Below are 16,562 nucleotides of genomic sequence, written 5' to 3' on the forward strand. Positions count from 1 at the left end.
CAGCCTTCCTATTCCCAGCATTCTCTTCTCTCCTTGTCCCACCTATACTTCCTGCCTGGCTACTGTCCAATCAGTATTTTATTTATTAACCAATCAGAGCAACACACACATACATACAGAACATCCCACAGCAGAGATGAGAAAGTCTTGAACGCATTGGCACCAGAGATTGCTTCCTAAATATAATACCAGTAGTACAGACACTGAGAGCAACAATTAATAAATGGGACCTTCTGAATCTGAGAAACTTCTCTAAGGCAAAGGACACAGTAAATAAGACAAAAATGACAGCCTACAGAATGGGAAAAGATCTTCACCAACACCACATTTGACAGAGGGCTGATATCCAGAACATATAAAGAACTCAAGAAATTAGACATCAAAATACACAACAGTCCAATTAAAAATGGGCTATAGAGCTAAACAGAATTCTCAAGAGAAGAAGCTCAAATGGCTGAAAGACATCCTTAGCATCAGGGAAATGCAAATCAAAATGACTCTGAGATGCCATCTTACACCTACCTGTCAGAAGGGCTAAGATCAAAAACACTGAAGACAGCTTATGTTGGAGAGGATGTAGAGCAAGGAGAACACTCCTCCACTGATGGTGAGAATGCAAATTTGTATAGCCACTTTGGAAATCAGTATGGTGCTTTCTCAGAAAACTGGGAATTGATCTCTCTTAAGACCCCCTATACCACTCTTGAGAATATACCCAAGGAATGCTCAATCATGCCACAAGGACACATGCTCAACTATGTTCATAGCAGCCTTATTTGGAATAGCTAGAACCTGGAAACAACCTGGATGCCCCTCAACTGAAGAATGGATAAAGAAAATGTGGTACTTATACACAATGGAGTACTACTCAGCAGAGAAAAAATGACAGCATGAAATTTGCAGGCAAATGGATGCAACTAGAAAAAAATCATCCTGAGTGAGGAAACCCAGACTCAGAAAGACAAACATGGTATGTACTCGATGAAAAACAAAGGATAAGCAGACTGTAACTCACAGTTCCAGGGGGGCTACCTAATAAAGAGGACCCTATGAAAGACACAGGATTGCCCAGTGATGGAGAAATGGATGAGATCTACATGATCAAGCTTAGGTGAGGGGGGTAATGGAGAGCAAGGGTCGGGGCAAAGAGAGCTTAGGGGAGCAGTAGGTCCTAGGTGGATCAGGAACAGAGTGGGAGAACAAGGAAAAAGATACTATGATAAATGAAGACACCATGAGCATAAGAAGATGCAGAGTTCTAGAGAGATCCCCAGAAACCCACATAGATGACTCCACTATAGACTACTGGCAATGGTTGAGAGGGTGTCTGAGCTGACCTACACTGGTGATGGGATGGCTGAACACCCTAACTGTCATGATAGAACCCTCATCCAGGATAATAGAAGCAGATGCAGAGATCCATGGCCAAGTCCCAGGTGGAGCTCCAGGAGTCCAGTTGATGAGAGAGAGGAGGGATCATATGAGCAAGAGATATTGAGACCATGATTGGAAAAAGTACAGAGACAACTAGCCAAACTAGTGGAAACACATGAACTGTGTCCAATAGCCTAGAAACCCCCATGGAACTGGATTAGACCCTATGGATAAGTGAGACAGTTGTGTAGCTTGAACTGTTTAGGAGGACCCCAGGCAGTGGGACCTGTCCTTAGTGCATGAACTGGCTTTTTGGAACCTAGTGCCTATGCTGAGACACTTAGCTCAGCCATGGTAGAGGAAGGAAGGGATTGGACCTGCCCCAAATGTAGGTACCAGGCTCTGCTGACTCCCCAGGGAAGACCTTGTCTTGGAGGTGCTGGGAATGAGGGGTGTGTTGGGGGAGAAGGCTGGGAGGTAGGAGAAGGGAGGACAGGGTTATCTGTGGTTGATGTGTAAAATGAATAGAACATACCTTAATAAAAAAGAATATATATATATATATATATATATATATATATATATATATAATCCATTTCTGCTGGCTCTTTTGAATTTATTGGTGTAAAACAGAGTTGTCCTATTGAGTTGCAGAATTTGGAAGGCATTCTTGTAATCCATATGACCCTCTGTAACCAGATGAGTTTTGATCAGGCTGCTAAGATTGTTCAATGATGAACGAATAATCAGTTAAACAAGGGATGTTGGGAAAATTGGATATCCAGGTAAAAGAATGAAGTTAAGCCTTCACCTAACAACATACAAAAATCAACTCTACATGGATCAAAGATCAGAGCTGAAAGTCATCAGACTTTTAGGAGACAGGATGAAAACATCTTGAAACTGGATTTCGAATGGTGTCTTTGTTATGATGACAGATGCATCACATGGGCCTTTTCGCTGCATATATGTCTCTGCAGAAGATGCATGAATGGTACCTGAGGAGGACAGAAGAGGGTGTTGAATTCCTTGGAACTTCAGTTACAGATAGTAATAAGTTGCCATGTGGGTGCTGGGAATTGAACCCATGTCCTTTGGAAGAGCTGCCATGGCTCTTAACTATTGAACTATCTCTCCAGTCCTATAAACCATATATATGTGTATATATATACATATATATATATATGTATATATATATATACACATACTACTACACACCAAAAATAAAAAGTTCTTAGAAAAAATCATCTTGTGCAGTGATGTCATGCTTCAATTGTCAGCATGAGGATAAGAAACTCAGTACATGGGCCACCAAGATGGCTCAGTTGGGATGAGTGCCTGCCATACTCCCTCCTAGTACCTGCCCCTAACTGCCACACAGAGATAAATGCACAAACAAATGTGGGCCAGGGAATTGGCTTAGCAGATAAAGGGCTGGTGAAACAATCTGAGTTCAATCCCCTGTCTGTGGAGAACTGGCTCCCACAAATTGTCCACTGACCTCCACTCATGGGTTGGGACATGCACAAAAAATGAATAAATATGCAAATATAGTAAGAAACTCATTACAGGTCCTTTCTGTCTATGCATTTTATATTTATGGATTGAAACATTGGAAACAAACTACTTGGAAAAGTATCTCTACAGTGAAAAATGTATTGTTTCCTCCTATCTTTGTCCTTTACTCAACACAATAAGACTAGTGTCTATGCAGTATTCATATTAGGCATTGGAAATAATCTAAAGAAGATCTGAATGTGTCAAAAGAAGTGTAGAGTAACATGAATATTTTACTAGTTTCTGAGGGTTGACTGTGTGACAGACTCAGACCCTAAACTCTTAATCACTTTGCAATTCCATTTGCTATATTGACATCTACTGTTGTTAATATTGACCGGGTCTCACAATGTAATCTGAGCTGGCCTTGTAAATCTATGTTTCTGCTTCGTGCTCTCTCTCTTTTGAGACAGGGTCTCACTATGTATTTCTGACTAACCTGAAACTGGCTACAAAACTAGGGTGATTGGGAACTCATAGAGATCCAACTGTCTCTGCCTCTGCTGTGCTGGGGTTAAAGGCATGCAGCACTGTGCTCTCCTTGCTTGATGTTGTATCATGTGATTAACATGCAACCTTCACCAACCTGGCTGTATTTGTTTCCTAAACACATATATATGGTTTATAGAACTGGAGAGATAGTTCAATAGTTAAATATTTGAACAATATTTTTCTCCTTGTGACTTTGACCCATTCTGCACTCGGTTGATAAAGAAACTGGCCATAACCCCAAACACTATGGAGTAAGAGGGGAACAGAGGTCACTAACCTATGATGTCCAGCTGGATGGGGTTACTCCTCATGGAACTGACTTGATTGGATACTTCACACTGATAGTCCCCAGAATCCTCAATCCTCACAGAGTCTATTTGGAGGGTGCTGTTATTGTGGGACAGCTTTATCCTGTCTGAGAGCTCCACACTCTGGCCTTTGAAGAGCCAATGGACAGAGATCCCAGTGTTGTTTGACAAGCAGTTCAGGAACACAGAGAGCATATCTTTGACTGTGTTGTTGGTGACTTGGATGGAGGGTGGAGTCAGTGAATCTGTGGAAAAATAGTGGAGGGACCAGGTGAGAGTCCATAGAATGAAGGGGCACTCTGCAAGATTCCATGTTTGGGTTAAAGATATGGTCTGTAGGGAGAGAGCTGAAACTTACTCCTACCAAGATCACTCACAGTGACCCTGACTCAGGGTATTTGTGTAGATTCCACACTGGGAGCCTCTTCAGCCCAAAAGTCCAGAAATCTCATGGTTGTGAGGACTGTATTTCCGAAAGATTTTTGTGGGAATTCTTGCTCACACTTTCTGTGAACAGTCAGATCCTTCTTTTATGAAATAGCCTACTGTTTATAGTTAATTAAATAATTTGTCATGGGGTTAAAATTGCCCAGCTAATCTTAAAGGTGTTAAAGTCTATACTTCAGGACTGGGAGAAATCCCTAACTGAAGGATTTCTGTTTGTAGAAAAAAAATGTATTTCCTGCCCCATGGGTATGGAATAAATACTACAGAGAAGAAGTGAATAATCACAGTGCTGACCACAGCCTGCCACTCTAATCCTCAGTATTGATATTGTTTGAGACAGGGTCTCACTGTACAGTTCTAGCTTGCTTGGAATTTCCTATGTAGACCAGGCTCTCCTCAAACTCATACTATGTACATGCCTCTCCCTCCTCTTTAAAGATGTGTGAAACCATACTCAGCTATTTGGTTTCTGGTTTGTTGTTGTTGTTGTTTTGGTTTTTCGGGACAGGGTTTCTCTGTGTAGCTTTGTACCTTTCTTGGATCTTGCTCTGTAGACCAGGCTGGCCTTAAACTCACAGAGATCTGCCTGCCTCTGCCTGCTGAGTGCTGGAATTAAAGGCGTGTGCCACCACTGCCTGGCTGCTATTTGTTTTTTGAAGCTTGAGAAGAGTAAACAAAAGAGCATCATCAACTGTCAGTTTCTTATTTCACCCTGACTCAGGACAGGGCTCCAAGGCACCTTCTCCACCTCCTCTTCCCATCACATGGAGTCAGAACTGAGGCAGGAGCAGACCTGGGAGCAGAGGTCTAGTGCCCATCTATGGGGAATATTCTCCTCCAATTTGGAGAATAAGAATGGGAGCACAGTTGAAAGCCCTGGGTGTTCCTTGTAAGTCATGGAGGTCATAAAATGAAAATGGAGTGGACAGGAAAGCTTGTGTTAGGCACAGAAAGAAATCTTGACCTGGAGGCTCTCCTAACCATGGAAAGTCCTCACACAACCTAAGGCTTTCCAAGACTGGGAGAACTTCCTCCTCACATTGCAAGCTGTGGTGGTATTGTATTCTCCAAAACATTGTACGCCATAATAAACTTATCTGGGGTCAGAGACAGAACAGCCACTAGATACTAAGGCTAGAAAATGGTGGCACTCACACCTTTAATCCTAGCACTCCAGAGGTAGAAATCCCTCTGGATCTCTGTGAGTTCAAGGCCACATTGAACCGGCCAGGCATGGTGACACACACCTTTAATCCCAGAAAGTGAGCCTTTCAGTCCCAGAGAGTGGTGGTAGAAAGCAGAAAGGTATATAAGGCTTGAGGACCAGAAACTAGAAGCATTTGGCTAGTTAAGCTTTTAGGTTTTAAGCAGCACAGTTCAGCTGAGAGCCACTGGGATATGAGGACTCAGAGGCTTCCAGTCTGAGGAAACAAGATCAGCTGAGAAGTTGGCCAGGTGAGGTTAGCTGTGGCTTGTTCTGTCTCTTTGATCTTCCAGTGTTCACCTCAATAACTAGCCTCAGTTTTGATTTAATTAATAAGACCTTATAAGATTTCTGCTACATCTGGTGCCCAATGTTCCTGGTACAAATTCATGAAAAAAACTGCTTGCCTGTGGCCTTGTGGGCCCCAGCTCAGGCCCAAGCTACCCTCAACCAGTTGTGGTGAAGGACACTGGTTGGATTTACTGAAGGAGGCAGAGGCAGGAGGATCCCTAGGAGACTTGGGAGAAACTTCGGCCTGGGCTGAACCACAAACAGTAGAGGGACCCTGGAGGCAAAAGCTGCTGCTCCGAGTTGCTGGCTCCTTCTCATCCTATTGGTCACTGCAGTGATGCCCATAGCTGGAACAAAGGGTTTACTGCTGCTTGTTCAGAGAAGAATTGCCAGGACCATCATGTTACAAGAAAGCATCGGCAAAGATCAGTTTGGAAAAGTTTGGCAAGACAAATGGTGGGGAGAAATTGTTGTGAAGATTTTCTCTTCTAGGGAAGAACATTCATGGTTCCAAGAGACAGACATTTATCACACTGTGATTACTCCAAACCACAGAGGAGGCACAAATAAATTAAATAAATAAATAAATAAATAAATAAATAAATAAATAAATAAATAAATAAAAGAATGAATAAAAATTAAAAATGTCTGCAGGGAACCATGGCAACACCTAACTTGACTTTGAAATCTTCAAAAAGATGATAGGATCCCACAATAATGATTCCACGTGGACTATGATAAAGCCATTAAGCTGATTAACATGGTGGCACTCACACCTTTAATCCTAGCACTCCAGAAGAAGAAATCCCTCTGGATCTCTGTGAGTTCAAGGACACATTGTAAATGGTCAGGCATGGTGACACACACCTTTAATCCCAGAAAGTGAGCCTTTAATCCAGGAGTGGTGGTAGAAAGCAGAAAGGTATATAAGGCATGAGGACCAGAAACTAGATATATGGCTGGTTAAGCTCACAGGCTACTAACAGCACAGCTCAGCTGAGAGCCATTCCGATATAAGGACACAGAGGTTTCCAGTCTGAAAACAAGATCAGCTGAGAAGGTGGCCAGGTAAGATAGATCTGGCTACCTGGCTTCAAGGCTAACACTGGTTGTAGGAATAATTGCAGCAACATTTTTCCTCTGTGTGTGGTATTTTGCAAAAAAAAAAAAGTTTACTTGATTATATTAAGTCTTGAAAAACTACTATGAGGCAGGTGAAAGATGTTATATAACCTAGCATCCTAGCATCAGAGGCTGAGGCAGGAGGATTGTGAATTTGAAGCAAGTCTGGGTTATATACTGAGAACCTTGCCCTCAAAAAGTACCCCATGCTACTGAAAGGAGAAAACTAAAGATGAGGATGAAGAAGAACAAAACAGAGACTAGAGCAACTGCAAAGAAAGCTGATGCACCAAAAGTTGGTTCATCAAATCTGATTAACAATATTAGCAACCTTTTCCCAGATTAACTTTGAAAAAAGCACATGGATACAAATTGAGACCTCACCATTCATTCTTAAGAATATGAAGAATTTCAAGAGCGCTCAGTAGTTATATGCTAACTATTGTGTGGCCTAGATGTAATTGACAAATTCCTACAAACCTGGATTCTGTAGAGGTGGAATCATGAGAGAAACAAAATTAAATTGCTATATAACAAGTAAGATTGAATCAACAAAAAATTGACAAAATTTCACAGACTTTGATAATAAAAACACTGAAACATGAAGGAAGTCCAGCTTAGTGAAACAAAGGCCATATATGGAAACCCACAGCCAACATCATATTCAGTGGGGAGACTGACAGCTTTCTCTTTAAGATCAGGAAGAACACAGGTTGCTGCTATGACCACTTCTGTTCAAGAGACTCTTAGGAGTGTGAAACAGAGCCATTAGGCTAGACAATGAAATGAAGGTACTCAATTATGAGGTGCTAAAGAGATCTGTAGATGACAGGAACTTGTTCATAGAAAATCCTGAACATTCTACAGAAAGATCTCAGAACTAAATGAGCAAATCTAGTAAATTGGTTGGCTAATGAATTGAACATGCCCAAGTGAGCTGTATTTCTGTATACTATTATTGACCATGAACAATTGGGTTTTTGTTTTCCCTGGCAGTAGTGGAGCTTGAACCTAGGGCCTCGTGCATACCCAGCAAGTGTTCAGCCCCTGAGCAATAGTCCCAGCCATAACAGTGAACAATTAGAAAGGAAATAAGAAAGTATTTATTTGTGAAAGCACCAAAAAGAATAAAATACTTAGAATTAACTCCACCAAGGAGATAAAAGACTTGCACTCAGAAAACTACCAAATAAGAGATGATGAAAGAAGACAAGAAATGACAGCCATTGGGGTTGATGGGTTGGAAGACTTAATCTCATTATTACGTTGTTCTGCAGTACTGGGATTGAACCCAGGGTTTTGTGCATGGTAAGCAATGCACTACCACTGAGCTATACTCTAAGCTATGCCTTCTAATTTTTATTTAGAAACAGGATGTCACTAAATTAATCAGGCTGACCTTGAAATGGTTGCAGTAGGCAATTTTAGAACTTGGTACTCCTGCCTCATCTTCTTGAGTGGCTGAGACTTTTTTTAATAGATGACAATATCCCTGAATGTACTCTATCAGTTCTATGCACATCAGATCAAAACCCCAGTGGCATTTTGCACAGAAATGGCAAAGTCCATTCTAGCTGTCCTGAAACTCACTATATAGATCAAGCTGGCCTCAAACTGCCAGAGATCCACTTGTCTCTACTCCAAAGAGCTGGGGTTAGAGGCAAGCACCATCATAAATGGCCTTAAAAGTATCTTGAATAAAACAAGAATAAAATTGCAGGTCATCCCACATGATTTCTCAATTTTAATACAAAGCTGCAACAATTAAAATAGTCTACTACTGACATAAAGGCAGAAATACAGATCAGTAATATAGAATTGGAAAGCCCAGAACTGCTCATGCACACTGGCCATGATTAAATTAAAGATTAGTTAATAAGATCAATATGTGTGTTTAATATGGGGCACAGCTTTGCATATATATTATAATGTGTGTCAGATATGCACAGTTGACATATGCAGCATTTCATCTGTCACTTTTTAGGTTTCATAAAAATAGACTGAAATACCCTAACCCTACAGGCTTACACCCCCTCAAGCCCAGGGAAATGACAAACTAAAAATCTAGTTCCAAGGGCAAGCTGACTCAGCCATTCTTCAACCACCCCTGCAACAATGTAACAATGTGAAAAGATTTCTGTTAAGAGATGTGCTCAACTGTGACTGGGATAGTTACAGGTGTTCCAGGAAGGACCACTGTGACCTTTGTATAACCTCCACTCCCACCCTGATACCCCCCCTTGAGGTTTCAGGAAGAATGTACATGGGGACACTACTGTACCCACTCTGTGATCAGACCATGATCTTGTGAAACAAAATTGTATGGGAATTGTAAGCTTATGGCTTTTGTGCGTTTTTCCTTTTAAAGCCCCCATGGAGCTGCAGTAAGATGCGACTCTTGCTCTTAGGAGCAGAGTTTGCCTGTCTGTATAGTCGCTTCAATAAAAACCTCGAGCTGTTGCATCAACTGGACTGGAGTCTGGGTTCTTGAGGTGCCCACTTGAGACCATAAACTCTGGGGTCTAACAATACATTTCTGCTGGCTCTTTTGAATTAATTGGTGTGAAACAGAGTTGTCTTATTGAGTTACAGAACTTGGAAGTCATTCTTGCTGTCCATCTGACCCTCTGTAACCAGATGCATTTTGATCAGGCTGCTGAGACTGCACAATGTTGGAAGAAAACTCAGTTAAACAAGGGATGTTAGGAAGATGTGATATCCATGTAAAAGAATGAAGTTAAGCCTTCACCTAACGTATATACTAATCAACTCTACATGGATCAAAGACCTAAAATGGATCAGAGCTGAAAGTCATCAGACTTTTAGGAGACAGGATGAAAGCACCTTGAAATTGGATTTCGAATGATGTCTTTGTTATGATGACAGATGCATCATATGGGCCTTTTGGCTGCATATATGTCTCTGCAGAACATGCATGTTTGGTACCTGAGGAGGACAGAAGAGGGTGTTGAATTCCTTGTAACTTCAGTTACAGATAGTAATAGGCTGCCATGTGGTTGCTGGAATTTGAATTCCTGTCCTTTAAAAGAGCAGCTACGACTCTTAACTATTGAGATATCTCTCCATGCATTTGGTTTATGGGACTGGAGACATAGCTCAATAGTTAAGAATCAAATACACACACACACACACACACACACACACACACACACACACACACACATACATACATACACATATACTACTACTACTACACACAACAAAAAAAACAGATATCAGAAAAAAAGAGTCTTGTGCAAGGACCATGAGGATAAGAAACTCAATATATGGGCCACCAAAATGGCTTAGTTGGGAAGAGTGCCTGCCATAGTCCTTCCCAGTACCTACCCCCAACTGCCACACAAATAGATATAAATGCACAAACAATGTGGGCCAGTGAACTGGCTTACCAGATAAAGGGTTTACTCACCTACATTAGTTCAATTCTCTGTCCCCAGAGAACTGGCCCCCACAAATTGTCCTATGACCTCCACACATTAGAGGGGAACACCCATACAAAATGAATAAATATGCAAACGTAGTAAGAAACTCAATACAGGTCCTTTCTACCTATGCATTTTATATTTATGGATCAAAACATTGAAAACAAATTACTTGGAAAAGTATGTCTAGAATGAAAAGTGTATTGTTTCCTCCTAACTTTGTCCTGTATTCAACAGAATAAGACTAGGGTCTATGCAGTATTCATATTAGGTATTGGAAATAATCTAAAGAAAATTTGATTGTGTGGTATGGGATGTAGCATAACATGAATATTTTAGTAGATTCTGAGGATGGTCTGTGTGTCTGACTCAGACCCTAAACTCTTAATCACTTTGCATTTCTATTTGCTATATTATCATCTATTGTTTTTATTATTGTCCAGGTCTCACAATGTAATCTGGGCTGTCCTTGTGCTTCTTTATTTATTAAGAGATTTTCTATTCATTTCACATACCAACCACAGATTCCCCTTTCCTCATTCCCCCAGTCCACCAGTGTTTCCACCCAACACACCCCTATTCCCAACTCCTCCAAGGCAATGTCTCTCATGGGGAGTCAGCAGAGCCTGGTCCATTCAGGTGAGTGGCCTTGTACTTCTATGCCTCCTGCTTCATGTTCTCTCTTTTGAGACAGGGTCTCACTATGCAGCTCTGACTAACCTGAAACTGGTACAAGTCCAGGGTGTTTGGAAACTCACAGAGATCCAACTGTCTCTGCCTCTGCTGTGCTGGGGTTAAAGGCATGCAGCACTGTGCTCACCTTGCTTGGTGTGTTATCATGAGATTAACATGCATCCATCAACATGCTGGCTGTATTTGTAACTTGAACCGTGTTTTTCTCCCTGTGACTTTTACCCATTCTGCACTCTTTTGATAAAGAAACTGCCCCCACCCACAACACTATGGAGTAACAAGGGAGGAGAGGTCACTCACCTATTATGTCCACCCGGATGGGTTCACTCCTCTGGGAACCGAATTGATTGGATACTTCACACTGATAGTCCCCGGAATGCAAACTCCTGGCAGGGACTATTTCCAGGGTGCTGTTGTTCGAGGACAGCCTCGTCCTATTTGTGATCCTCAGACTCTGCCCTTTGAAGAGCCAATGGATTGAGATCCCAGTGTCGTTTGTAAAGCAGTTCAGGAGCACAGAGGTCACACTGTTGACCGTGGTGTTGGTGAATTGAATGGAGGGTTTAGTCACTGGTTCTGTGAATAAACAGCGGAGGGAAGCAGTTGAGAGTCCTTCACCCTCAGAGATCTCAGTCAGCTCCCAGGGCCCATACAATGAAGAGGCCCTCTGCAAGGTCACATGTTCAAGATATAGTCTGTGAAGAAAGAGCTGAATCTTACTCCTATCAAGATGACCCACAGTGACCCTGACTCGGGGTATTTGTGTAGATTGCACACTGGGAGCCTCTTCAGCCCACATGACCAGAAAACTTGGGGGCAGTGGGTGGGTGGGAGGAATGTATTTCCCAATGATATTTGTGGGAATTCTTGCTCATATTTTCTCTGAGTGTGAACAGTCAGACCCTGCCTTTATGAAATAGCATTTTAATTTTTATTAATAAATTAGTCATAGGATTAAGATGGCCTAGCTAAACTTAAAGGTGTTAAAGGCTAGACCTCAGGACTGGGAGAAATCCCTAACTGAAGAATTCTGTTTGTAGAAAAATTGTATTTGCTGCCCCATGGATATGGATTAAATACTACAGAGAAGGGAATAATCACAGTGCTGACCACAGCCTGCCACTCTAATCCTCAGTACTGATATTTTTTGATACAGTGTCTCACTGTACAGTGCTAGCTCTCTTGGAACTTGCTATGTAGACCAGGCTGGCCTCAAACTCACATTATTTACCTGCCTCTCCCTACACAGTACTAGCATCAAAGGTGTGTGGCACCACACTCAGCCAATATAAGTTTTTTGAAGCTTGAGAAGAGTAAGCAAAAGAACATCATCAATTGTCAGTGACATGGTTCACCCTGACTCAGAATGGGGATCCCAGGCACCTTCTCCACCCACTCTTCCTATCCCATAGAGTCAGTGCTGAGCCAGCCACGCCACCCATGAGACAGGAACAGACCTGGGAACAGAGGTCTAGTCCCCATGTGTGGGTATTATTCTCTTCCAATTGGGAGAAAAAGAATGTGAGCACAGTTGAAAGTCCTGGGTGTTCCTTGTAGGTCATGAGGGTCATAAAGTGAAAATGGAGGGGACAGGAAAGCTTGTGTTAGACACAGAATGAAATATTGACCTTGAAGCTCTCCTAATCCTGGAAAGTCCCTCCTGGTTCTCTGGTTTCTGGCTGATAGGGATGGAGCTTGAAATGTGAGGAGGAGGTTGATCCAGTCTTGGAAAGCCTTTGGTAGTGGAGGGATCTTTCTCAAGCACAACACATAAATATCACCAATGCACACTCTTGTGTACACTGAGCCTGAGCCTGACATGAACCCTGTCTCCATCACCCTGAGCCTCTCTAGTCAGAAGTCCCCAAAGCCCATTTAAGATCAATGCTGGGCCTGTCTACATGTCCTTGGGCTGGGACAGGATGCTCTGTCAGCCTAGGTCTGTGTCATGAATACAAGGGGACTGGGACTGAATGTGGTAGATCTATTCCTCTGTATTTAGGCAATTGGGGCCTGAATGAAACAGAAAATACTTACAGGTAATGTTCAGAGTGAATGGGTCAGTGGGGAGTCTTCACTGAGTTCCAGGTTCACATTCATAGGGTCCTGTGTCAGTCCTCACAACACTGAGTAAAGTGAGAGTCCTGTTATCCTCAGACAGCTTCAGCCTGTCCTCTTCTCAGAGGTTTTGGCCATTTATCCTACACAGGTAGGCTGTATTCTGAGTCTTAGGCTCACACATTAATGCTACTGAGTCCTCACCATCCATTGGATTGGAATTGTTGGTTGTGATGCTGGGCTTGGGTAGCAGTACTGTGCTGACCACAGAGAGATGATTGCCCTGTGTGGTACTTCTGATTCTTGCAAAGGCCTCTTACAACCAGAGACAGTCTTATAATATCCAGCCAACCCAGATCCTTAAAGAATCAGGCAGGAAGCAAATTACAGGCAGATGGAGTGGCTGAGTATTCAGAGATAATTGGGCCTCCTGTGCTGTGTATGGGAGAAGAAAAGACTTTCTCATGAGTGAAGTGAACTGCAATGTTTGGTGATGGTGAAGGTACCTAGTACTCTTTCCATGGTAAGGAGCCTGGAGATGTGGCTGTGAACAGATAGCTTGTGCTATCCACAACCTGTGTGTCCCTGACTCAGTGACTGTGTTTCCTGTCTCAGTTTTCCTATAATAGGACACATGGTAAATGATGTGCAAGTTTAAGCTTAGATGTCAACAACAACCTGACCTTCCACCAAGCAGTATCTATTAGTGTTTGTCTACAGGAAATAATCCCTTGGTCGCACCCCCAGAGGCAAGGAGCTGCCACTTGTATATTTTTCTTCTATCTCTTTAGGGCTCGTGACCTTCCTATGAGGTCTCAGAAGACCATCAGAAGAGCTGGCTGATTGTCTTTCCTACCTCTCCACATATGCTGAGCACACTGAGTCTCAGAAGGAGATGCCCAGGTGGCCTACCTCAGACATGGCTCTCAGAGGCTGAGTGTCAGCAGGCTCCCAGTCTACAATTCATCATTGTTTTCTGTCAGCTCCAACAGGAGATCAAATTGCAGCCCAGTCTACAAGCTTTTCAGGATTCCTGATCCAGTCTGGCATGGAATTCTTGAGCAAAGCTATCCGGGGGTCATCTCTCTGTGAGACTCTCATGGTTTCCTCAGCCAGGCCCTGCCTGTGTCCTGAAGGGTCTTCCTCAAAGCCATGGTCATGATGAGCATCTAAGACCCCGGGAAGAGTCTAACAGGCCTGAGCTCAGTTACATCACCCTCTCTTCTCTGAGGGTGGATTCAAGGAGGGCATCCTGATTTATTGCCGTTTTTCTCCACTGTGTGTCCTTTACTAAATGTTTGTATCACAATGTGGGGACCAAAACACAGAGTCATCCAGAGTGACAGCTCTATAGGTGAAGTAGGATTAGTTCCACTCATGACCCAGAGGTTACAGAGAATTACTTACCGTATACATGAAACTTGAGGGGTTGAAACACAACGTTATTGTTTTTAAATAAAACGGCAGCTTTGTAGTCTCCTGGGTCATCCTTTCTGACATTCTTGATGAGCAGGGATTTATTAGGGTACATTGTCAATGTATCTTCGTATCCAGGCATATAATTTATTATATTGCTGTCGATATAATAGACGACTATGTGAGTATCCACACCACTGACTGGTTTGCACCAGGAAAACAAAGTGATACGATCTGGCACATTGTGGGCAAGTAAAAGAACGTTACTCCCTACAGCGACATTGAGTGGAACTGCTTCAACAGTGAAGTCTTGGGCAGTGGTGGGGGAGGTCCAGTAGGTTAAAAGAGAGACTAAGAGGGAAAAGAGAAAAAAAATCAATCAATATTAGGACCTTTGCTTTTGGTAGAAATTTGAAATGTGTTTAACTCTCAGCCTTGGTGTATGTGTCCTGTTGTGGGGAGGTCAGCAGAATCACCCCCATTCATCAGTACCCCTGAATCTTTCCACTGTATGAAAATGGCTTCATAGTGTCTACACAGCTCACCCCTCACTGCCCTCAGATCCCTGCTCATACTCAGAATCTATGGTGAGTGTAGCATGTCTTGTCTGACCTCCTCCTCTAAAAGACTCTGTGCCTTCATTTTCTGACCTTTCTCTGCTCTGTTTCCTCTGAAGTGCTTGTCAACCCCTGGGCCCACCTTCTAGATGTCCTTGCTGCTCTGTCTTCCTGCCCAGTAGTAGCAGGGCTTTCTGAGGAGGACTACTTTGATTTTGGTTTAAACCTCTCTACTTCAAACAGGCTCAGATACCTGTGAGCAAATGAGTGTCCCAGAGCCTGGGGTTTATTTGCAGGTTTCTCAGGGTCCTACATAATGATGTTGTTTACTTGCCCACTTTGAGTTTTACTTGGAGAGTCACCCTGATGGAGTTGTCAACTTGAGTCTTCAGGATACAGTGGTCAGTGCTGATAAATCTACAATGGGGAACAACTGAGTTTTTCCTCCCCACTTCCCAATTCCCATCCACTGTGAGCTTCCTGGTGATCTTAGGTTTCAAGCAGAGCCAGATGTCATTTCTCAGGCTCCTTCCCTCTCCCAGAAGACCCCATCCAGTCTGTGAACTCCCCTAATCTCTATTTCCGAGGAATGTCTCCTCACCTGTGAGCAGGAGTCCTCTCCAGGAGACCTGTACTTTGTGGAGAGGGGCTGAGGAGAGCTCCATGGTCTCTATTGTGGGCTAGGCTCTTCCTCTGGAGAGGTTTGTCTCTCAGGCTGCTGCCAAGCTGGGATCCTCTAGTGTCTGCTCTGCTTTTATTGCCAGACCTCAGCCTCCTCCCAGAGGAGGGCACCTGGAGTCAGATGGGCTGGGGGTGGAGTCTCTGTGTGTGCATTGCTCTGTTCTTCTGTGAGTGCTGCCTCCCATCCTTCTGTTCCTTTGTTGTTCAGTGTTCTAGAACATACTTTGAGCCAAAAGGCTGAGAAATGTCCTGTGTCCCAAGAAAACAGCAGCTCACCCCAGGGCCTTGTCCCTGAACTTCCTGTAGCCAAGTGTGTATAACCTTGAGACCCCAAAACCTAGCGGAGCCCAGTCTGCCCTGTGATCTCAATGCTCAGGGAAGGTGGGATTTACTCTCAGCAGAGAGTGGCAGTCTGCTCTAGGGGCAGGAAAAAGTCCAGTGATGCCTGTGGAGGGCCCAGACCTGTCATCACTAGTGTCACCAGTCAGGTATCTGATGAAGGAATACATGTTATCTTGGGGGTTCATATTCTTCTGTGCAGGAGGAGTTGACCTGTGTGTCCTAGGAAGAGAACCCTGTGCTCCAGCTTCTTATGGAGGGCACCAGGGAGACTCCTCCACCTCCAGTTTCCTGTGCTGGCTGAATGTGATTCAGGTCTGCCCATGCCCTCCCTAACCTTCTGGGTTGCCTTTGGTCTCCTTGGTGATTGCCCTGTGGTTTTCCTGTCTTTCCTCATGGATGATGAGAGGAGGAAAGGGACTTCATAAGGTCTCCTTGCAGAGTGGGGGTCTCAGTGACAAAGGAAATGATTATGTGAGGGGCTCCAGGTCTGTTGGAACTGGGATGGAAACAAGGCTGCAAGATAGGTTCACACCTCAAGGAGTTTTCCCTGTTGAATATGTGGTTTATTGTCGCCCCC

At 43.3% G+C, this 16,562-nt stretch overlaps 1 protein-coding gene across 1 annotated transcript; it reads right to left on the bottom strand.

Moving 5' to 3' along the window:
• Positions 1–1,984: 1,984 nt before the first annotated feature.
• Positions 1,985–15,788, bottom strand: LOC114687427 (carcinoembryonic antigen-related cell adhesion molecule 21-like). Its single transcript, XM_037201488.1, has 5 exons — positions 15,564–15,788; positions 14,397–14,756; positions 11,232–11,507; positions 3,701–3,976; positions 1,985–2,372 (listed from the first exon to the last, which is right to left on the bottom strand). Exons 1-5 carry the CDS (start codon positions 15,625–15,627, stop codon positions 2,218–2,220), a joined length of 1,131 nt encoding a protein of 376 aa, XP_037057383.1. The 5' UTR covers positions 15,628–15,788; the 3' UTR covers positions 1,985–2,217.
• Positions 15,789–16,562: the final 774 nt, after the last annotated feature.

Source organism: Peromyscus leucopus, chromosome 1 (assembly GCF_004664715.2).
Source record: "Peromyscus leucopus breed LL Stock chromosome 1, UCI_PerLeu_2.1, whole genome shotgun sequence".
NCBI classification, from domain to species: Eukaryota; Metazoa; Chordata; class Mammalia; order Rodentia; family Cricetidae; genus Peromyscus; species Peromyscus leucopus.

What these genes read in the sequence shown, in the direction of transcription:
- LOC114687427 (XM_037201488.1), bottom strand. Translation starts at nt 15,627, where the DNA reads ATGGAGCTCTCCTCAGCCCCTCTCCACAAAGTACAGGTCTCCTGGAGA. An exon ending in GAGAGGACTCCTGCTCACAG is followed by an intron (nt 14,757 to 15,563) that starts GTGAGGAGACAT and finishes TTTCCCTCTTAG; the next exon opens with TCTCTCTTTTAACCTACTGG. An exon ending in CATCCGGGTGGACATAATAG is followed by an intron (nt 3,977 to 11,231) that starts GTGAGTGACCTC and finishes ATTTTTCCACAG; the next exon opens with ATTCACTGACTCCACCCTCC.